This window comes from Pan paniscus, chromosome 3 (assembly GCF_029289425.2).
Source record: "Pan paniscus chromosome 3, NHGRI_mPanPan1-v2.0_pri, whole genome shotgun sequence".
In the NCBI taxonomy this organism is placed as follows: Eukaryota; Metazoa; Chordata; class Mammalia; order Primates; family Hominidae; genus Pan; species Pan paniscus.
Genome location: NC_073252.2, coordinates 39,885,493 through 39,909,143, shown reverse-complemented (window position 1 = coordinate 39,909,143; position 23,651 = coordinate 39,885,493). Strand labels below are relative to the sequence as shown.

At 44.4% G+C, this 23,651-nt stretch overlaps 1 protein-coding gene across 6 annotated transcripts in view; it reads right to left on the bottom strand.

Annotated features, from left to right (window-relative positions):
* Positions 1 to 22,363, bottom strand: part of UBE2K (ubiquitin conjugating enzyme E2 K) — an 85,820-nt gene extending 63,457 nt beyond the window's left edge. For 3 of the 6 annotated variants that reach the window (XM_034958465.3, XM_063603528.1, XM_063603529.1), the window contains exon 1: positions 21,279 to 21,590. Coding sequence is in view for 3 of the 6 variants with exons in the window: in XM_034958464.3 (XP_034814355.1) it covers positions 21,279 to 21,341 (63 nt within the window). In the remaining 3 variants the exon portion in view is untranslated. Of the gene's footprint in view, positions 1 to 8,424; positions 8,516 to 21,278 lie in introns of all 6 variants that reach the window. The other 3 variants (XM_063603525.1, XM_034958464.3, XM_063603526.1) reach the window with 3 other exon arrangements.
* Positions 22,364 to 23,651: the final 1,288 nt, after the last annotated feature.

Genomic DNA, 23,651 nt, shown 5'->3' with positions numbered 1-23,651 from the left:
AACAAAAACTAAGTCACTACAGTGATTTAAGAAAAAGCATAAAATGTTTTATTATCAGCTCGCTGAGAAGCAATAGCATCAGACAACCCACAATTGGGTATGACAAAACCAAGTAAGATGCTTCACTTGAAACAAAGAAACCTAAAAGCAAGACACCCATAGTTAATTGAGAGAAAAGAGTACATAGACTAGCTGGTCCTACATTTCTAATCACTAGAAAAATCCATAATCACACATTTGCTAAAAGTAACGGAAGCCTGCCCTAAACCTATGTCCTAAGAGCACTTTTAGCAGCAGCTCCTCAAAATTAGATACCTATCAAAGACTTTTTTGGTGTGCTTTAAATTACTAAGGCTTCTACATTCAAGGAACCCTACAAGGTGCTAAAGAGAAAAAAATGAATATGAGCCCTCAAGGAGTTTAATCTACCAGGAGTAGAAGGACATATGTACAATTATCAATAGTAAGATAACTGCTCTCATGAAGTCTGACAATGAAAAACAGAAGGAAACTTTGGCTTAAAGAAAGGCTTACCAGGGGTGGTATTTTAGGACAAGTAGGTTTCGAAAAGTAAAGAAAAAAGATAAGGGCTTATTCCAGACAGATGAAACAACTAAATAGCAAGCAATTTTGTATTGCTGAAGGTTTGAGGGAGACTGAAAGTCTGAGGTATGTGTAGGAATGCAAGTGTGTATCTGTGACTTAACAGGAAATAGGTCAGGAAAGGCAGGTCAGAATGAGAGGTGACAGCCTGCTGGCAGCCCTCACAGCCCTTGCTCACTCTTGGTGCCTCCTCGGCCTCAGCGCCCATTCTGGCCACGCTTGAGGAGCCCTTCAGCCCACCGCTGCACTGTGGGAGCCCCTTCCTGGGATGGCCGAGGCCGGAGCCGGCTCCCTCAGCCTGCAGGGAGGTGTGAAGGGAGAGGCACGGGTGGGAACCGGGGCTGCGCACGGCGCTTGCGGGCCAGCTAGAGTTCCAGGTGGGCGTAGGCTTGGCGGGCTCAGCACTCCGAGCGGCCGACTGGCCCTGCCGGCCCTGGGCAGTGAGGGGCTTAGCACCCAGGCCAGCAGCTGCGGAGGATGCGGCCGGGTCCCCCAGCAGTGCTGGCCCACCAGCGCTGCGCTCAATTTCTCACCAGGCCTTAGCTGCCTCCCCACGGGGCAGGGCTCGGGACCTGCGCCCGCCATGCCTGAGTCCTGCCCCCCTGCCGTGGGCTCCTGCGTGGCCTGAGCACTGTCCCCTGCTCCACGGCACCCAGTTCCATCGACTGCCCAAGGGCTGAGGAGTGCAGGCGCATGGCGCGGGACTGGCGGGCAGCTCCACCTGTGGCCCCGGTGCGAGATCCACTGGGTGAGGCCAGCTGGGCTCCTGAGTCTAGTGGGGACTTGAAGAACCTTTATGTCTAGCTAAGGGATTGTGAATGCACCAATCGGCACTCTTTATCTAGCTCAAGGTTTGTAAATGCACCAATCAGCACTCTATGTCTAGCTCAGGGTTTGTAAATACAGCAATCGACACTCTGTATCTAGCTAATCTAGAGAACATGGAGAACTTTTGTGTCTAGCTCAGGGATTGTAAACGCACCAATCAGCACCCTGTCAAAACGGACCAATCAACTCTCTGTAAAACAGACCAATCGGCTCTCTGTAAAATGGACCAATCAGCAGGATGTGCGTGGGGCCACATAAGAGAAAAACAGGCTGCCTGAGCCAGCAGTGGCAACCCACTCGGGTCCCCTTCCACACTGTGGAAGCTTTGTTCTTTTGCTCTTTGCAATAAATCTTGCTACTGCTCACTCTTTGGGTCCACACTGCCTTTATGAGCTGTAACACTCACCGCAAAGGTCTGCAGCTTCACTCCTGAAGCCAGCGAAACCACGAACCCACCGGGAGGAACGAACAACTCCAGACGCGCCACCTTAAGAGGTGTAACACTCACCGCGAAGGTCTGCAGCTTCACTCTTGAGCCAGCGAGACCACGAACCCACCAGAAGGAACAAACTCCGAACACAACCGAACATCAGAAGGAACAAACTCCGGACACGCTGCCTTTAAGAACTGTTAACACTCACCGCAAGGGTCCGTGGCTTCATTCTTGAAGTCAGTGAGACCAAGAACCCACCAATTCCGGACACAAGAACAATAGTATAAAAGTTTTGACTTTATCCCCATAGGCACTGGAAAACCTAACAGAGAATGATGTAAGATTGTATTTTTAAAATTAAATCCAGTGGCATGGCACCATTAGGGTTGACTAGAAAAGCTGGGAGAGGCTGGGCGTGGTGGCTCACGCCTGTAATCCCAGCACTTTGGGAGGCTGAGGTGGGCGGATCACAAGGTCAGGAGTTCAAGACCAGCCTGATCAACGTGGTGAAACCCTGTCTGTACTTAAAACACAAAAATTAGCCGGGTGTGGCAGCATGCATCTGTAATCCCAGCTACTCAGGAGGCTGAGGCAGAATTGCTTGAACACGGGAGATGGAGGTTGCAATGAGCCGAGATTGTGCCACTGCACTCCAGCCTGGGCGATATAGCGAGAGTCCATCTTAAAAAAAAAAAAAGAAAGAAAAGAAAAGCTGGGAGAGACTGAAGGCAGAAAAATAAATGTACATAAGCAAACTTTTATTCTATTTTATTCTTTAAAGACAGGGTCTTGGCTCTGTGAACTGCAGTGGCAAAGTCAAAGTTCACCGCAGCCTCGATCTCCCGGGCTTAAGGGATCCTCCCACCTCAGCATCCAGAGTAGTTTAGGACTACTGATGCGCACCACCCACCCCAGGCTTTTTTTTTTTTTTTTTTGAGATGGAGTCTCACCCTGCCACCCAGGCTGGAGTGCAGTGGCACGATCTTGGCTCACAGCAACCTCCGCCTCCTGGGTTCAAGTGATTCTCCTGTCTCAGCTTCCCAAGCAGCTGGGATTACAGGTGCACACCGCTGTGCCCTACTAATTTTTTGTATTTTAGTAGAGACAGGGTTTCACCGTGTTGCCCAGGCTGATCTTGAATTCCTGAGCTCAGGCAATCCACCCGCCTTGGCCTCCTAAAGTGCTAGGATTACAGGCGTGAGCCACCGTGTCTGGCCTCATTTTTTAAATATTCTGTAGAAACAGGGTCTCACTATGTTGCCCAGATCGGTCTCAAACTCCTGGGCTCAAGCAATCCTCCTGCTTCAGCCATCCAAAACGCTGGGATTGCCGGCTTAAACTACTGCAAGTTGCCAGGAAACGTTTAATACAAATAGTCCATCTGGGCTGGGCGCAGCGGCTCATGCCTGTAATCCCAGCACTCTGGGCGGCTAAGGCGCATGGATCACTTGAGCCTAGGAGTTTGAGACCAGCCTGGGCAACATGGCAAAACCCTGTCTCCACAAAAAGTAAAAAAAATCAGCCAGGCATGGTGGCAAATGCCTGTAATGCCAGCTACTTGGGAGGCTGTGGTGGGAGGATCACTTAAGCCCAACAGGTTAAGACTGCGGCGTGAGCTGTGATCACAACACGGCACCCCAGCCTGGACGATAGACAGATAGACAGACAGACAGACAGACAGACAGACACCATGTTTCAAATAAATAAATAAATAGTCCATCCTGAGATATAAAAACCTGACCTATGGTATTAACAAAAGGAATAAAAAAGAGAAAACAAACATTCCAGAGACAAGTGGAGGATGAAAGGTAAATCAGTGACAATATTTTATAAAGGATAGTAACAGAGGTTAGAGGAAAATCAGGAAAGAGCAGTATCAGAGCAACCAAAGGAGGAGAGTTCTAAGATGGAAATGGAAATGCTGAAGGAACATGTACAAAATGGATGATCACGAGAACTCACTCTGTGTTCTGTAATTGGGAAGGTACTGCCTGAAGGAGCAGTTTCAGTATGACATGGTAGAGAGAGAAACCTGAGTACAGAAGTTAAGAAAATGAATTAACTTTTAAAAACCAAATACAGAAGAATGTCTTTAAAAAAATAAACAAATAAAAAAAAAAACGGGTCCTCCGGCACAGTGCCTCCAGAGCAGGAGGTCAGGCCAACCAGTGACCTGGGTCCGAGAATGCCTTTATTAATATCAAAGTAGGAGAAGACTTCTTAAAATGCAAAAAACACACCATGTAGGAAAAGATAAAATCTGAATACCTTAAAATTAAACTTCTGTAAGACAAAAAGGAGGACAATAAGTAAAATACACCAGAAAAAAATTGACTACTTTAAAATTAAACAGGGCCAGGCACGGTGGGTGACACCTATAATCCCAGCACTTTGGAAGGCTGAGGCGGGTGGATCACTTGAGATCAGGAGTTGGAGACCAGCCTGGCCAACATCGTGAAAAACCCCATCTCTACTAAAAATACAAAAAAGCAGACGGGCATGGTGGCCCACACCTATAATCTCAGCACTTTGGGAGGCTGAGTTGGGAGGATCCCTTGAACGCGCGAGTTCAAGATCAGCCTGGGTAACATAGGGAGATTCCCATCTCTACAAAAATTTTTTTTAAAAATTAGCCGGCCGGGCGCGGTGGCTCACGTCTGTAATCCCAGCACTTTTGGAGGCCGAGGCGGGTGGATCACGAGGTCAGCAGATTGAGACCATCCTGGCTAACATGGTGAAACCCCATCTCTACTAAAAAATACAAAAAAAAATTATCCGGGCGTGGTGGCGGGCGCCTGTAGTCCCAGCTACTCGGGAGGCTGAGGCAGGAGAATGGCGTGAACCCAGGAGGCAGAGCTTGCAGTGAGCCGAGATCGCCACTGCACTCCAGCCTGGGTGACAGAGTGAGACTCCGTCTCAAAAAAAAAAAAAAAAAAAAAAATTAGCCAAGAGTGGTGGCTTGTACCTGTAGTCCCAGCTACTCAGGAGGCTGGGCTGAGGCATGGGAAAATCACTTAAGCCCAGGAGTTCCGGGCTGCAGAGAGCCATCATTGCACCATTGCACTCTATCCTGGGTAAGCGTGTGAGTGAGACCTGTTTCTTAAAAATAGAACTTCTGGGCCAAGCACGGTGGCTCACGCCTGTAATCCCAGCACTTAGGGAGGCCAAGGTGGGCACATCACGAGGTCAGGAGATCGAGACCATCCTGGCCAACATGGTAAAACCCCGTCTCTACTAAAAATATAAAAAAAAATTTAACTGGGGGTAGTGGCACATGCCTGTAATCCCAGCTACTCGGGAGGCTGAGGCAGGAGAATCACTTGAACCAGGGAGTCGGAGGCTGCAGTGGGCTGAGATCATGCCACTGCATTCCAGCCTGGCAACAGAGCGAGACTCAGTCTTAAAAAAAAAAAAAAAAAAAAAATATATATATATATATATATGAAACTTCTAAAAGACAAGGAGGACAGTTAAGTGAAATAAACCAGTCACAAAAGGACAAATAATGTGCTCAGAGGATAATTCTGCATAAGCCAACTCGAAAAGCTGTACAAAAAATAAGCAGAAGTGTCCCAGGAGCCCTATTCTGACAGGCGTGCATGACATAATCCTTGAGGGCTTGGTCTTCCCAAGTGAAATTGTGGGCAAGAGAAACTGGATGGCAGGCAGCTCATAAAGGTTCATTTGGACAAAGCACAGCAGAACAATGTTGAAAACAAGGCTGAAACTTTTTCTGGTGTCTGTAAGAAGCACAGGGATTTGATGGCTCCGGTGGCTCATGCCTACCCCAAAACTTTGGGAAGCAGAGGCGGGAGCATCACTTGAGTTTGACATCAGCCTAGGCTGAGACCTCATCTCTACAAAAAGTAGTGTGAGACCTCATCTCTACAAAAAATACAAAAATTAGTCAGGCATGGTGGTGTACCTGTAGTCCCAGCTACTTGGAAGGATGAGGTGGGAAGATCACTTGAGCCCAGGAGGTTGAGGTTGCAGCAGTGAGCCATGATTGCACCATTGCACTCTAGTCTGAGCAATAATAGAGCAAGACTCTGTCTTTAAAAAAAAAGAAAAAAAAAAAAAAAAAAAGCTGCTCATGGGCAAGGATGTTATTTTTAACTTCCAGAGTTTCGGTTTTAAACAAAAATGAAGAAAGTATACTCAGAGTTTTTTTTTTTTTTTAAAGGGACAAATAATGAATGATAGAGCAGTCACACAGATTGAGATACAAAGTAGAAAGGTGACTGCCAGAAGCTGGGTGGTAGGGGGATAGGGAGTTAGTAATATTGGGTACAGAGTTTCAATTTTGCAAGATGAAAAGTTCTGGAGATGGATGGTGGTGATAGCTACACAATGTCCTTAATGCCACTGAACATTTAAAATGGTTAGGATGATAAATTTTATGTTATGTGTATTTTACTACAACTTAAAAAAAAAGCATAAAAAGATAAGCCAAAATTAAAAATCAAGCCACATAATGTAAGATAGACAATATCATATAAATAACATAAAGAATTCCTACAAATCTGGCTGGGCACAGTGGCTCACGCTTGTAATCCCAGCACTTTGGGATGCCGAGATGGGCAGATTGCCTGAGGTCAGGAAGAGACCAGCCTGGCTAACAAAGTGAAACCCTGACTCCAGAGCAAGACTCCAGCCTTACTCCAGAGCAAGAACTGTCTCAAAAAAAAAAAAAAAAAAAAAAAAAAAAAAAAAAAATTTCCTACAGAAGAAGGAGAAAACTACAAACCACCTAATTTTCTTTTTTGAGATGAAATTTCACTCTTGTTGCCCAGGCCAAACCATCCAATTTTTTAAAAAGCAGTTAAAGAATGTAAACATGGCCGGGCATGGTGGCTCACGCCTGTAATCCCAGCACTTTGGGAAGCTGAGGCAGGCGGATCACCTGAGGTCAGGAGTTAGAGACCAGTGTGACCAGTATGGCAAAACCCGTCTCTACTAAAAATACGAAATTAGCCAGGCTTAGCGGGGCATGCTTGTAATCCCAACTACTTGGCAGGCTGAGGCAGGACAATTGCTTGAACCCAGGAGGCAGAGGTTGCAGCGAGCCAAGATCGCGCCACGGCACTCCAGTCTGGGCGACAAAGCGAGACTCCGTCTCATTTAAAAAAAAAAAAAAAGTAAACACTAAATTTACAAAAGCCTAATGGCCAATAAACACAAAACATGCTTAATATCTCTACTGACTAGGGAAGTAAAAATGAGAATAAACCACCATTTCACATCCATCATAGTGACAAAAATATAAGTCTTAAAAATGTAGGTCGAGTGCGGTGGCTCATGCCTGTAATCCCAGCACTTTAGGAGGCCGAGGTGGGCGAATCACAAGGTCAAGAGTTCAAGACCAGCCTGACCAACATGGTGAAACTCTGTCTGTACTAAAAATACAAAAATTAGCCAGGCGTGGTGGCATGCGTCTGTAATCTCAGGAGGCTGAGGCAGGAGAATTGCTTGAACACAGGAGATGGAGGTTGCAATGAGCCAAGATTGTGCTACTGTACTCCAGCCTGGGCGATAAAGCGAGAGTCCATCTTAAAACAAAACAAAACAAAACAAAAAAAAACACGGAGAAACCCTGTCTCTACTGGGAAAAAAAAAAAAAAAAAAAAAAAATTGGCCGGGCGCAGTGGCGGGTGGCTGTGGTCCCAGCTACTTGGGAGGCTGAGGCAGGAGAATGGCATGAACCCAGGAGGCGGAGCTTGCAGTGAGCTGAGATCTTGCCACTGCACTCCAGCCTGGGTGACAGAGCGAGACTCAGTCTCAAAAAAAAAAAAAAAAAAAAAAAAAGGTTGTCGGTGCTATTGCACTCCAGCCTGGGCAACAGAGTGAGACTCCATCTCCAAAAAAAAAAAGGGGGGCAGTTTCAAGTAACTACGTTTTTTTTTTCCCTTCCTCTTTTTTTCCTGAGATAGTCTTACAAAAAATAGTGACTATTTTTTTTTGAGACAGAGTCTCCCTCTCTTGCCCAGGATGGAATGCAATGGCACAATCTCGGCTTACTGCAACCTCTGCCTCCCCAGTTCAAGCAATTCTCCACCTCAGCCTCCCAAGTAGCTGGGATTACAGGCATGCACCACCACACCTGGCTAATTTTTTGTATTTTTAGTAGAGAGACGAGGTTTCTCCATGGTGTTCAGGCTGGTCTGGAACTCCTGACCTCAGGTGATCCGCCCGCCTTTGCCTCCTAAAGTGCTGGGATTACAGGAGTAAGCCACCTCTCCCAGGCAGAACTCTTTTAGTGGGAATGTAAATTGATTCAATCATCTGGAGAACAATGAAGCAATGTCCAGTCAGGCAGAAGCTGAAAATATGCTCAGGTCTTACAAATCTACTTCCTAGAAAAACTCTTACATGTCCCCCCAAAAATTATAAAAATGTCCAGTACATCCTTTTATCTAAAAGTTGGAATTAAATGCCATCAATAGGGAAATAAACTTTAAAAACTGACATGGAATACAATATAGTCTACATTAAAGAACTAGCACAACATGCACTATCACAGATCTTTAAAAAATAATGCTGCCGGGCGCGGTGGCTCACACCTGTAATCTCAGCACTTTGGGAGGCCGAGGCGGGCGGATCATGAAGTCAGGAGATCGAGACCATCCAGGCTAACACGGCGAAACCCTGTCTCTACCAAAAATACAAAAAATTAGCTGGGCGTGGTGGCGGGCGCCTGTAGTCCCAGATACTCGGGAGGCTGAGGCAGGAGAATGGCATGAACCCGGGAGGCAGAGCTTGCAATGAGCCGAGATCACGCCACTGCACTCCAGCCTGGGCGACAAAGTGAGACTCCGTCTCAAAAAAAAAAAAAAAAAAGAGAAAAAGTTTCCAAGAGACATACATTACAATCATCCATAAAAACTGTTTTTAAAAAAAACTTTAAAAAAAAAAGCAAAAAAGTATTTCATTTTTAAATTCAGGAGATATTAACAGTAAAAACAAAAATATGAAGGGGAAGGATATACACTAACTTCACATAGCAGATACTCCTAGAAAGAAAGAAAAAATGGAATAAGAAAAAAGTTATCCAGTGAGCTTTACCTCTATGTTTTACAGTATTTGGGTAGAGGCAGTTTAGCCCACAGTATGAGAAGATTACAATCTGTTAAATATGGACCACAGATATAAAGATGTTCATGTATTACTTTTAAAACTTCTAAGTATAAAGTATTTCTTAGTTTTAAAAAAATCTTCAAAAATGTAGGGAGCAAGCAGCAGATATGAGTATAACTCTTTCCACCATAACCACCAATATTTTGGACGCACAGACCTGGTTTCAAACCTCTGTTCCACCACCAAGTTACTGATACTGAGAAAGTTACTTAATTTCTTCACAGCTGCAACTGTTGGATCTGTGAAACAAGAATACTATCAATCCCATAAAGCTGCCATATATAAAAAATGTCAGATAGGCAGGGTGCAGTAGCTCATGTCTGTAATCCCAGGACTTTGGGAGGCTGAGGCAGGAGTACTGCTTGAGCCCAGGAGTCTGACACCAGCTTGGGCAATATAGTGAGAACCTCAACTTCACAAAAAATTTTAAAAAAGATAATTTAGCCAGGTGTGGTGGCTACTAGGAAGGCTGAGGCAGGAGGATCACTTGAGCCCAGGAGTTCAAGGTTACAGTGAGCTATAAGGTCTTGCTCTGCTGCCACTGCACTCCAGCCTGGGCAACAGAGCAAGACCTTGTGTCTTAAAATCAATCAATCAGACAGTAGGCATTCAACTGTAGGCAGTTATTCTAAATTTGGAGTAAAAGCGAAGAACTAAAGGGAAGAGAAAGAAAAAAAGGGTTTTGCAGTGGTGTTTACAATTAATTGATCATAACCAGTTACAGACTTTTTTCCTTTTCCATTTCCACTGCTTCGTTTGACTAGCCTTAAAAATATAAAAAATTTTTAAAAAAGCATGTTCAATGAAATAAAGTTCTCCCATCTTTTCAGATTTACCTAAGAGAATAAAATGGATGTCAGATTAATGAGACTGCCTATTTTCTGGCTCCCAAAGCCCACTGAAAAAGGGATTTGCAAAGGGATCCAAGATTATACACCACAGGATTAGAATCTAGATTCTTTGGTCTAGTTTCAGGAAACCAGAGCCATGTCAAGAAATTCAAAATAATCCCATTATCTCTATATCATTTGAGAGTTTCCCAAATAAATTTTTTCATTCAGGAAGGCAACATTTCAACACAAACTTTGAATGATTTATAACTGTCTCCTAAAGAAAGATTAAATAAATCACATCTGGAGAACAGAGCCCACATATATTCCTTTGTATTAATATATCCCCTCTTATCCACAGGGGACACGTTCCAAGATCCCTAGTGGATGCTTGAAACCACAGATAGTACCGACCCTATACGTACATACATATCATAAAGTTTAATCTATAAATTAAACACAAGAGATTAACAATGGAGTAATTATAACAATATATTGTAATGAAAGTTACGTGAATGTGCTCTCTCAAAATACCTTATTGTACTATACTCACTTATTTTTGGACGATGGTTGACAATGGGTAACTGAAACTGCAGAAAATCAAACTGCAGATAAGGGTGGACTACTTGGCCACTAGCCCCATGGATTATTGGCACACAGGTGACAAAGAAACACTATTAGAAGTACCTTAACCCTCATCTTGAGCTTTTCTTGAGGCATATTTACATCCAATAATCACTAAACCATTGAACAATACCTTTATAATCCAAGAATAATAAGCACGACAGAATATGAAAACATAGCTAATTCTGACATCTAACAGCTATCCGTTTACTGAATGTTTAATTATGTCCCAAGGTTGTTCTAAGCACCGCAAGGACTCTCCTAATCTTCCCACATTTTTACAGATTAAAAAAATCGAGATACAGAGCCAGTACTTCAGGTTTTAAGAAGAAAAGCCAGGACTCAAAGCAAATCTAATTCTAAAGCCCACGCTCTTAATTACTAAGCTAACTTAACTAAATTATGCTTCAGGAGTTAAAAATTTCTACCTCCTTGGCAAGTTCAAGTTCTCATACTAAGAGGAAAAAAAAAAAAAAAGACAAATAATACTGCATTGTTATCCCCTTCTGTAAAGTTGTATTCGCAGTCAGCTTTTATACTATCATTTATGAAAAGGATATTCCCAAAAACCAACTACTTATTATGACTAAACTGGTATGCAAAAAGCCTGGGTTCACCATTAACCAGCTCTGTTTCTCTGAGAAACAATCAACCTCCTTGGGCCTCAATTTCCTGATTTTATAGATGAGAAGTTTGGCCTAGATCTGTTTCAGCTCTGAAATTCAATACATTTTGGCACATTTTCTAAGACACTATATTTTTCTTAAGAAAGATTTTGAAAAGCATCTTTTGAAAACTTTCAAACTTAAAATACATAATATATACTCACATCTATTCTTTTACTCAAACATACTCAAAACTAATCTGTTATTAGAAGTCAGGAAAGTAACTAGAAAGGAAGGCAGATTCCCATGGTACTGGGAAGGGTCTGTTTCTTGATTTGGATGCCAGTCACACTTTATTACGTACACATTTTACTTTAATATGAAAAAGGGCGGTTTTCCTCCCCAAAAGGTAACCATGAAGAAACTTAAGATCATGATCTAACTCTAAAACTATGTTTGAGTATATAAGAGCTGTGCAACCTTTCTGTTCTAAATATGCAAATGTGCTTCTTGAATAATTGTATCAATAATCTCTTTGTTCCATAGTTCCAATTCATGTGCCTAAAGAAAAGTTCATTTACTTAAGAATCTCGGCCAGGCGTGGTGGCTCACGCCTGCAATCCCAGCACTTCGGGAGGCCAAGGCTGGCAGATCACCTGAGTCCCGGAGTTCGAGACCAGCCTGACTGACCACCATGGAGAAACCCGGTCTCTACTAAAAATACAAAATTAGCTGAGCGTGGTGGTGCATGCCTGTAATCCCAGCTTCTCGGGAGACTGAGGCAGGAGAATCGCTTGAACCCGGGAGGCAGAGGTTGCAATGAGCTGAGATTGCGCCATTGCACTCCAGCCTGGGCAACAAGAGCAAAACTGTCTCAGAAAAAAAAAAAATTGCAATATTACCAGAATTCCTTTGGGACTGTCTCCTGAAATTTGAGGTCAGTCTTAACTTTCCTCTAGAACTCAGCTCAAGAAGGCTGGGTGAGGTGGCTCATGCCTATAATCCCAGCACTTTGGGAGGTTGAGGCAGGAGGACTGCTTGAAGCCAGGAGTTCAAGACCAACCTGGGCAACATAGTGAGACCCCATCTCTACAAAAAATAAAAATTAGCCAGGTGTGGTGGCACACACCTGTAGTCCCAGCTACTCGGGAGGCTGAGGTGGAAGGCCTGCTAGAACCCAGGAGGTCAAGGCTGCAATGAGCTATGATTGTGCCCCTGGGCGACAGAGTGAGACCCCATCTCAAAAAAAAAAAAAAAAAAAAAGGCACCTAGCTCAAGAACCTCCCTCATACAGTCATACAGGCCAGGCACGATGGCTCATGCCTGTAATCCCAGCACTTTGAGAAGCCAAGGCAGGCGGATCACCTGAGGTCTGAAGTTCGAGACCAGCCTGGCTAGAAACCCCATCTCTACTAAAAATAGGAAAATTAGCTGGGTATGGTGGCACGTGCCTGTAATCCCAGCTACTGGGTCAAGCAGGAGAACTGCCTGACCTGGGAAGCAGAAGCTGCAGTGAGCCAAGATCATGTCACCGCACTCCAGCCTGGGTAGAGAGTGAGATCCCATCTCAAACAAAACAAAACAAAAAAACTCCAGGTGGGGTGGCTCACACATGTAAGCCCAGCACTTTGGGAGGCCAAGACAGCCAGATCACCTGAGGTCAGGAGTGTGAGACCAGCCTGGTCAACATGGTGAAATCCAGTCTCTACTAAAAATACAAAAAACATTAGCCGGGTGTGGTGGCGCATGCCTGTAATTCCAGTCATTCTGGAGGCTGAGGCCTGAGAATCACTTGAAGCCAGGAGGCGGAGGCTGCAGTGAGCTGAGATAAAGCCACTGCACTCCAGGCTGGGTGAGAGAGACTGACTCAACAAAACAAAAACAAAAAAGAACCTCCCTCATTCAAATACCCTCAGAATCCCATAGCATTTACACTTTGCCCCTCCCATTTTTATCTATCCTTTGTCCTGTATCTCCAACCAATTAAGCCTTTTGGGGCTGTGGTCAACATGTTCGGTAACCGTCAATAATGTATTCACTGGGAAATAAGAGTATATAGTCTTGGCTGGGCATTGTGGCTCACACTTGTAATCTTATGACTTTGGGAGACCAGCCTGGCCAACATCATAAAACCCTGTCTCTACTAACAATATAAAAAATTGGCTGGGCGTGGTGGGGCGCGCCTGTAATCCCAGCTACTTGGTAGGCTGAGGCAGGAGAACCGCTTGACCTGGGAGGTGGAGGCTGCAGTGAGCTTGGATCATGCTACTGGACTCCAGCCAGGGTGACACAGTGAGATTCCATCTGGGGAAAAAAAAAAAAAAAAGTCCAGGCATGCCAGGCATGGTGGCTCACCATTTAAGCCAAGCACTTTGGGAGGCCCAGGCAGGCAGATCATCTGAGGCCGCGAGTTTAAGACCAGCCTGGCCAATATAATGAAACCCTGTCTCTACTAAAACTACAAAAATTAGCTGGGTGTTGTGGCCGGACAGGGTGGCTCACACCTGTAATCCCAGCACTTTGGGAGGCCGAGGCAGGCAGATCACGAGGTCAGGAGATCGAGACCATCCTGGCTAACACGGTGAAACCCCATCTCTACTAAAAAAAAATACAAAAAATTAGCTGGGAGTGGTCGCGGATGCCTGTAGTCCCAGCTACTCAGGAGGCTGAGGCAGGAGAATGGCGTGTACCTGGGAGGCGGAGCTTGCAGTGAGCTGAGATAGCGCCACTGCACTCCAGCCTGGGTGACAGAGTGAGACTCCGTCTCAAAAAAAAAATTAGCTGGGCATGGTGGCGCATGCCTGTAATCCCGGGATCCCAGCCATTCCAGAGGCTGAGGTATTGGTTGAACCTGGGAGGCGGAGGTTGCAGTGAGCTGAGATGGAGCCACTGCACTCCAGGCTGGGTGATAGAGCCAAGACTCTGTCACAAAAACAAAACAAAACAAAACAACAACAAAAAGGAATCTCTCTCATGCAGGTACCCTTTAGAATCCCATAGCATTTACTCTTTGCCCCCACCATTTTTATCTATCCTTTGTCTGCCCTGTATCTCTAACCAGTTAAGCCTTTTGGGGCTATAGTCAATATTTTCAATAACTGTCAATAATGTATTCACGGGAAATAAGAGTATATAGTCTTGGCTGGGCACGGTGGCTCACGCCTGTAATCCCAGCACTTTGGGAGGCCAAGGCAGTTGGATCACTTGAGGTCAGGGGTTCGAGACCAGCCTGGCCAACATGGTAAAACCCTGTCTCTACTAACAATACAAAATATTAGCTGGGCGTGGTGGGGTGCGCCTGTAATACCAGCTACTCAGGAGGCTGAGGCACGAGAGTCGCTTGAACCCGGGAGGCAGAGGCTGTGGTGAGCTGAGATCGTGCCACCACACTCCAGCCTGGACAACAGAGCAAGACTCTGTCTCCCCCCCAAAAAAAAAAAAAAAAAAATACCCAGGTGCAGTGGCTCATGCCTGCAATCCCAGCACTCTGGTAGGCCGAGGCGGCAGATCACAAGGTCAGGAGCTCGAGACCAGCCTGGCCAATACGGTAAAACCCCGTCTCTACTAAAAATACAAAAACAAAAACAAAACAAAACAAAAAAAACATTAGCCATGCATGCTGGCACATGCCTGTAATCCCAGCTACTCAGGAGGCTGAGACAGGAGAATTGCTTGAACCCGGGAGGTGGAGGTTGCGGTGAGCTGAGATGGTGCATTGCACTCCAGCCTGGGCGACAGAGGGAGACTCCGTCTAAAAAAAAAAAAAAAAAAAAAAAAGTGTATAGTCTTTAAGAAGGGGTGACAGGCCAAGCCTGGTGGCTCACGTCTGTAATCCCAGCACTTCAGGTGGCCAAGGCCGGAGGATCACTTCAGTCCAGGAGTTCGAGACCAGCCTGGGCAACATGGTGAAACCCCGTCTCTACAAAAAATTACATAAATTAGCTGGGCATGGTGGCAGACGCCTTTAGTCCCTGCTACTTGGAAGGCTGAGGTAGGAGGATCATCTAAGCCTGGGGAGTTCAAGGCTGCAGTGAACTGTGATCACGCCACTGCATTCTAGCTTTGGTGACAGTGAGACTCTGTCTCAAAAATAAATAAATAAAAAGGGAAGAAGCTAGGGAGCCCAGATGTGTCTAAACCTACGCTCAATGGACAGAGCTCAAAGTCTTTGTAACACTGTATACAAAGAATTCACCCCAAACATATTACCTGCACAGACTTTGATTTTTTTTTAACCCAATCTATAGGCTTTCCTTGCTCAACCCATTCCAGAAACCGTAAGAAACACTATTTAAATATTACATAAAACTGTAACTTACATAACTTTCAAACACACTTTTGAAAAAATAAAATAAAAATAAAAACTTTAAAAACCACTTTTTTACTATTTGGAGACAGTGTGTTGCTCTGTCACCCAGGCTGGAGTGCAGTGGCACAATCACCGCTCACTGCAGCCTCGACCTCCCAGACTCAAACGATTCTCCTGCCTCAGCCTCCCCAAGTGCTGCGATTATAGATGTGAGCCACCACGCCTGCCTCTAGTCTTAGAAACAACTGTTCAAATTCTCGTTACATTCATTTTTGGTAGAGAATTTTACCTTTTTATTAAAATCAAAAGGGAGAAATTTTAAAAGAAAAACACTAAAAACGGGAAACAAACTTAAAAGTTTTAAAAATAAAACATTCAAAGCCAGTATATATTTTTTGTCTTTACTGTCTGTGTCCATTTATTCTTTAGATAAATTATCTTACACATCTGATACAGTTAAGTCTCAAAGTATTTTTTTTTTTTTTTTTTTTTTTGAGATGGAGTCTCGCTCTGTCGCCAGGCTGCAGTGCAGTGGTGCCATCTCGCTCACTGCAACCTCCACCTCCCCGGTTCAAGCAATTCTCCTGCCTCAGCCTCCCAAGTAGCTGGGACTACAGGCACTCACCACCATGCCCGGCTAATTTTTGTATTTTTAGTAGAGACGGGGTTTCATCATGTTGGCCAGGATGGTCTCGATCTCCTGACCTCGTGATCCACCTGCCTAGGCCTCCCAAAGTGCTGGGATTACAGGCGTGAGCCACCACGCCTGGCTGTGTTCTTATATAGTTAATACATAGCCAGGAATCATTTTCTTTTTTCATTTATGAGACAGGGTCTCGCTGATGCCCAGGCTAGAGTGCGGTCACATGATCACAATTCACTGCAGCCTTGACTTCATGGGCCCAAGCATCCTCCAGCCTCGGCCTCCCGAGTAGCTGCCACTATAGGCACATACCACCAGGCCTGGCTGATTTTTTTTAAAATGTTAGTAGTAACAAACTCTCACTATGTTGCCCAGGCTGGTCTTGAACTCCTGGCCTCAATCGAGTCTCAGCCTCCTAAAATGCTAGATTACAGGCATAAGCCACCCCACCTGGCCATAAACACTCTTTTAAAGAGTTTTGTCAGGCCAGCCTGGCCAACATGGTGAAACCCCCGTCTCTACTAAAAATAAAAAAATTAACCGGGCATGGTAGTAGGTGCCTGTAATCCAAGCTACTCGGGAGGCTGAGGCAGAATGGCTTGCACCCAGGAGGTGGAGGTTGCAGTGAGCTGAGATCGTGCCACTGCACTCCAGCCTGGGTGACTGAGCAAGACTCTGTATCAAAAAAAAAAAGTTTTGTCTACATAGTTCTCAACATATGGCAGTCTGGGGACATTTTTAGTTGATGCATCCAGCAAGAAGAGATAGTGGGGACATGCGCTGGGGGTCTGCAGTGCTACCTGCATATACTGGTAGAGGTCAGGGATGTTGCTAAACATCCCACAATGCACAGGAGAGCCACTCAACAAAGAACTATCTGCCCAAAAGGTCAGTAGTGCCAAGGTTAAAAAATCCATGGTCTACAGAAATCAAAAGACTTACTTTTAGAGATTTACAACTACTTCTATTACAGAATAATCTACATCAAGCTAGATCAAGTACATTAAAATTTTAAAGGAAAATAGACACAAAAATCTATTTAAATGATGAGGGAAAACTTAATGTACTATAGTAATTTTCACGAAACCAATTTGTTTATGCCATAGATTTAAACACGCCCTATGAGACTAGAAAATGTTGGCCAGGTGCAGTAGCTCACTCCTGTAATCCCAGCAATTTGGGAAGTCGAGGCGGGTGGATCACCTGAGGTCGGGAGTTCAAGACCAGCCTGACCAACATGGAGAAACCTCGTCTCTACTTAAAATACAAAATTAGCCAGCCATGGTGGTGCATGCCTATAATCCCAGCTACTCAGGAGGCCGAGGCAGGAGAATTGCTTGAATCCAGGAGGCGGAGGTTGGGGTGAGCCAAGATCGCGCCATTGCACTCCAGCCTGGGCAACAAAAGCAAAACTCCGTCTCAAAAAAAAAAAAAAAAAAAAGAAAATGTTACCAAAGTGCAATTACAACATGAAAAACCAACAGGTGCCATATAGCATAAGACCAACAAGAGAGTGCACTGATTTAAGGGTGTTTTATTTCATTAAGTTTCAAATTTTAAAATATTTGGTATATTGAAATTCAAGTAAATCTGGCTGGGTGTGGTGGCTCATGCCTGTAATCCCAGCACTTTGGGAGGTTGAGGCAGGCGGATCACTTGAAGTTAGGAGTTCGAGACCAGCCTGGCCAACATGGTGAAACGTCGTCTCTACTAAAAATACAAAAATTAGCTGGGCGTGGTGGCGGGCACCTGTAATCCCAGCTACTCAGGAGGCTAAGGCGGGAGAATCTCTAGAACCTGGGAGGCAGAGGTTGTGGTGAGCTGAGATCGCACCACTGCACTCCAGTCTGGGCGAGAGAGCGAGATTCCTTCTTAAAAGAAAAAAAAAAAAACATGAAAGAAAGAAATTCAAGTAAATCTTAAAGTTAATTATAGGTAACACTTATTTCAATGAGTTTAAACTAGCAAATTAAACTGTGTTTAAATCCTTTAACCAGTAATACAAACCAGGCTCGATTTTTTAAATTAATTAAAAGCATGCCTATCCTTAGCAAGTCATGACAGCGTGGTACAATATGAACACAAGCAGACCTAGATCCAAATCCCAGGCTCTGTGATTGCAGACAAATAATTTAACTTCTCTAAATCTCTATTTTCTCATCTAGGAAATAGGACATCTAAAGAACTGTTCTTAAGAATTAGCAATAACGTAAAAACAAATGATACTAAGAACAACTAGCCATTCTACAAATGGCAGCTAGTTATTTACAGCAGCAATAACTAATAGTAAATAATAAAACTTATGAATAAAACATTGATTATGGGTTTATATCCTCACAATCAATAATTTACTTATGTAATCCTACTCATAAAATAACTAATTATAAAATGTACTTTACATCAATATTCCATGCCTAACAACTTTGGAATATTATTTAAAACTACTTAAAATTCACACTCATATTTAAAAACAAACATCTAAAACAAAGAAAATAAATATTAATAAATAAAAAGAAACATCTGACAAATTTCCAAACACTGTCTTAAGGGAAAGAGGCCAAATGATGCCTTTAAGTAAATCACATTTGTATGACACAAAATTCAAAAAATATCTATACCCCATGCCCCAGACACCCAACTCTCTGCACAGAAAGCAATCAATTTTACCAATTTCTCATGAAACCTTTTACCCATACAGGCAAATACACACATTCCCTTCTTTTTGACACAAATGGTGGCCTCTTCCACAGTATTCTGCACCTTGCTTTTTCACATTTATCTTGTTGGCTGTATTTTAACACACTCTAAGAACGGCCACTTATAATCTCTCATAACCAGAATCCAGTAAGCGTCAGCTATCTTTACAAAGGCACTTATAAGGCCACCCCAAAAAGTCCTTAAATCAACCAGGGTTCTTAGTAAACACAAGCATACAAACACATGAAATAAACTTCGGTAAAGTGCTGATTTACCAAAAAAGTGACATGATGAAACATTTATTTGATCAGCCATTCAAAAGACTGTATTTACACCCTTAAAAAGGAAACACATGGACTATACTACAAGTCTTCAATGAGTTGAAAATAACAATACACTTATAGAACTGGGGCTACTAAAATATCAAAAAATACTGGTGAAAATAAGCTATTTATTGGTTATATTTATTCCAAGATTAAATGATGTGACCCTTTCCTAAATGTTCTTTGCAACTTATTTTCCCTGAAGTTTCCTTCCATATTTATACAGGTACTGTTCTAAACAAAACAAACAAACAACAAAAACAACAAAAAACCTGTCTATTTGCATTTCCTGTTTTCTTCTTCTGAAATACTTTTGATGCTTATCTGAAGTAAGGCTTCATCATCCCTTACGTATAAAGAGCAGTGTTTTTTTAATATGCATTACTAGAGAGCAATACAAGTATTTCTGGTAATCTTCAACTTAGTACTAAGAATACCACGGTGAAAAGTCAGCTCATAAAAAGCAAAGAGACCACATTAATTACCAGAGTAGTAACTTACTGTTTCTGTTACTGTAAGTAACAGAAAATAAAGCATTAAAAGTCTATTAAGTTTCAGGCTTGTACAACCTTATTAAACAAGAAATGTTTTCAGTTGTTGGCAACAATATTACCTGCTATCTTTCATTAGGAGTATATATGTCAACTAACCTGGAATACATTTTCATATTAAATAAGTTAAAATTGCTGTTTCATTGTATCAGTACAGACACTTATGACTCTACTTCTGCATTGTACCACAAAATACAAAGTCATCCTTCCATTCAGAGTTTTGGCATATGAACAAACATAGAGGTCAGAGTTCATACACATGCTCTGTAAAACCGACCATGACTTATATACTACTTTCAATAAGTCTGTTGTCATTTTTGAATTTTAAATAATTTTTTCTCCATGTATACTCATCACATACTTAGAATGCTGAATTTCACAAATTATTATTGACACTATTAAAGTACTAACCGTAAAAGAAAAACACAAATAGCAATGATATATTCAATAATGGTATGTGAATCTTAAAAATAATCATTTTCTGTATTACTTTTTGTTTAATTCATGTGGGGAAGACAATCTGGCATTCTTGTTGATCTTGGTATGAGAAACTGTACTAATACTTGCATAATTTTGAGTCAAATTACTAGAGCACTGTGAATATCTTACATAAATAAACGTAGTACAAATGTATCTAAATTCTGCAGGACTTAAGAGCAACGGGAGGCAACTTTTTTGAAAATCTGTTAAGTCGTGATAAATCTCAATAAGGAGATGAAACAATGTATTAATCTGGTGAAATTACACATTTTTAATAGGTCTGCTTTTCAAAAGTAAGAATCAAGTTAACTATGAGGGACATTATAATGAAGTTTCGTGGCACAACACGAGTCACAGAGGCACTGTCTTAGGACAGTCTCTCTGATCTGTAACTTGTAAACAATATTTTGAAATAAGCTACTCATACATTCCATTATTTGTTTCCTAACTAACAATATTTACATGTCTTTAATACACCAAACACCTTGCCTTTGCCCACTCAAAAGATTGAGATGTCAATAAAGATGAGGCCTAGGAATCTGGGGGATAAGTGGAAAAGAGATAATTATCTTATTTGGAATTAACTTGCTAACTCAGGTGAAAATTCCCTTACCCCTGCCACCAAATACGACAGTATTCTATTATGTCTCCCTTTGACTCCTAACACCCAACTAAGAAGGACTAACTCTGAATGTCCTTCCTTTTTAATCAATACCTAAGGACTCACTGCTCCTTCCCTAAGAAAAGAACAGTGAAGGCCTGACAGGCAATAACCCCGAATACCCTCAAAAGTGTGGGCCTTCGAGCAGCACTGCTCTTGGGATCCAGTTACCACCTTTCCCCTTCCCCCAACCCACTTCCCGGGTTTTCTCAGGCTCGGCCTGCTCCCTCCCCACCCCACAGCCACATTTCCAGCTGCGGCCACCGCCTCGGGTTCTCTTGTGAGCTTCCACCCCTCCGAGGAGTTGCCCCCTGTCCATCACCTCCCCAAACCATGTTCCACCCCAGACCACCCGCCCGCGAGACCGTCCATCCTAGCGCTCTGGGAGGGGAGGGGAAGGCGGCGGAAGGAGGAGGGGAACACTGGTGCTTCCTCACAGGCAGAAGGGCGGCCGCAAGGAGGACCACCCAGGGACTACCGGGGATATCGGGGTCGCAGCTGGGAGGACCCTCCCGCCCCAGGCAGAGGTAGGGGATATCCGGGAGTTCATTTCTGACCTCCTCGCTCTTCAGCACCTCCTTGAACTCCCGCTTGATTCGCTGCACCGCGATGTTGGCCATGTCTCCGCCCGCAGCTGATTCGTACCCGCCTCCTCCGCCACCGCTACGACCACCGCCACCGCCGCCACCTCTTCCTCCACCGCCTCCTCCCTCGGCGATTCAGACCTGAGCACACGAACACTGCCACTACCACCCTGGCCGCCGCGCTCCCTTCAGTGTGGAATCACCTCCGCGCCCGGCCACCAAAATGGCGCCGGGTCGGCGCATGCGCACGACGTTGACCCGGCCGGGCGGCGCAGCCGCTCCCGTTGTAGCCCCCGTACGCCCGAGCCACGAGCTCGCGTCTCGGCTGGGGCTGCGGCCGCGTGGCTCCGCCCTGCCGGCGTCTGGGGCCGCGAGGGTGCGGCTTCCAAGCTGGCCGGCCCTAGCCGGCCCCCCCGGTCCTTCCCGGCGCCTCCGCTCCTGTTTAAACCCGGGTGCTGTGGTCTGGGCTTCCAGCGCTGGCCTCTGACCGAAGGTTCGGGCGCAACCGAACGGGTTTCCGACGCCGCACTCGGCTGGAACGCCGCCCTGACTCAGCTAGACCCGGAACCCGGAGGCTGAACGCCGTGTCTAGCGCAGGAAAACGCTCTCCCGGATCTCGGTCCGGCCCATTTTCAGTTGGTGTAGCCCCAGAAAATCTACTGCGGTCGTTTTTGTTCTGCAACATTTATAGTACCACGATTATTCCCATCATCTCAGGTAGCACAGATTATTGAATTAAGGCTGGTTATTGTTGGATCAGATTGGGTTTGAGACAGGTACTCGGTGGAGAGGCCTGAGGGTGGGTTTAGAAGCCAGATGTTGATCTTTGACCTATTTAATACCGAGCTTGACACACACACACAATCTCTCTCTCTCTCTCTCTCTCTCTCTCACACACACACACACACACACTTACTCCTATGCCCATCCCTAGAGTGTGGGGTGGGCCTAAGACTGCGTTTCTAACAAGTCTCCCAGTTGCTGCTGCTGTTGGTGCTGGTTCCGGGACCACATTATGAGAACCACTGAACTGAAGCATGTGAAAATTCACATATATTAAAGTGAAAATTGGAGAAATGGAAACAATTACAGTACCCTTCAGGGGACTCGGGGTTGGGGAGGGGGAGCCTTATTTCTGTAAACCTAGGCCTCAAAGGTGCCTGGTGATAGTAGGCACTCAATAAATATTGAATGAGTAAATGAGTACAGATAAGACTAAAACGTTTTTGCTGGCGCGGCGGATCGCTTGAGGTCAGGAGTCCGAGACCAGCCTGGCTAACATGGTGAAACCCCATCTCTACTAAAAATACAAAAATCAGCCAGGTGTGGTGGCAGGCACCTGTAATCCCAGCTATTCTGGAGGCTGAGGCAGGAAAATCGCTTGAACCTGGGGGTCGGAGGTTGCAGTGAGCGAGATCGCGCCACTGCACTCCAGCCTGGGCCACAGTGCAAGATTCTGTCTCAAACAAAACAAAACAAAACAAAACAAAAAGTATAAAATATTTTAAGTGGAAAGTAAGTTTGAAAGTGGTTTCTGGGCCACGTGCGGTGGCTCACGCCTGTAATCCCAGCACTTTGGGAGGCCGAGGCGGGCGGATCACGAGGTCAGGAGATCAAGACCATCCTGGCTAACACGGTGAAACCCCGTCTCTACTAAAAAAATATAAAAAAATTAGCTGGACGTGGTGGCGGGCGCCTGTAGTCCCAGCTACTCGGGAGGCTGAGGCAGGAGAATGGCGTGAACCCGGGAGGCGGAGCTTGCAGCGAGCGAGATTGCGCCACTGCACTCCAGTCTGGGCAACGGAGCGAGACTCCGTCTCAAAAAAAAAAACAACAAACAAACAAACAAAAGAAAGTGGTTTCTGGTCGGGCGCGGTGGCTCACGCCTGTAATCCCAGCACTTTGGAAGGCCGAGGGGGAGCAGATCACTTGAGCCCAGGAGTTTGAGACCAACCTGGGCCCTATGGTGAAATCCTGTCTCTAAAGATAATAATTTTTAAAAAAGAAAGTGGTTTCTAAGGTGCATAGTAATAATGGTTTGGTACTGAGAAGCATTTTGAATAGAACATTTTGGAATAAGTAATAAGGGTGTCATTTCAGAAGTTTATACTTCATGCACTTCCTTCACCTGGCCAATCAGTAAAATATCTATTATAAAAATATAACAAATACATGGTCTTACCAAAAGTAATTAAAATTGTGGTGGCAAACATGGAAATAGCCAATGGAGGCGAATCAGTGGGGGCACAAGGCAAAAGAGAATTTCTTAAACTCCCGCCCCAGGAACCAAGAGGAGATTTTAAAATTCCAGTTCTCTCCCATGGCAGTTCTCTTGCCAGCTTTTAT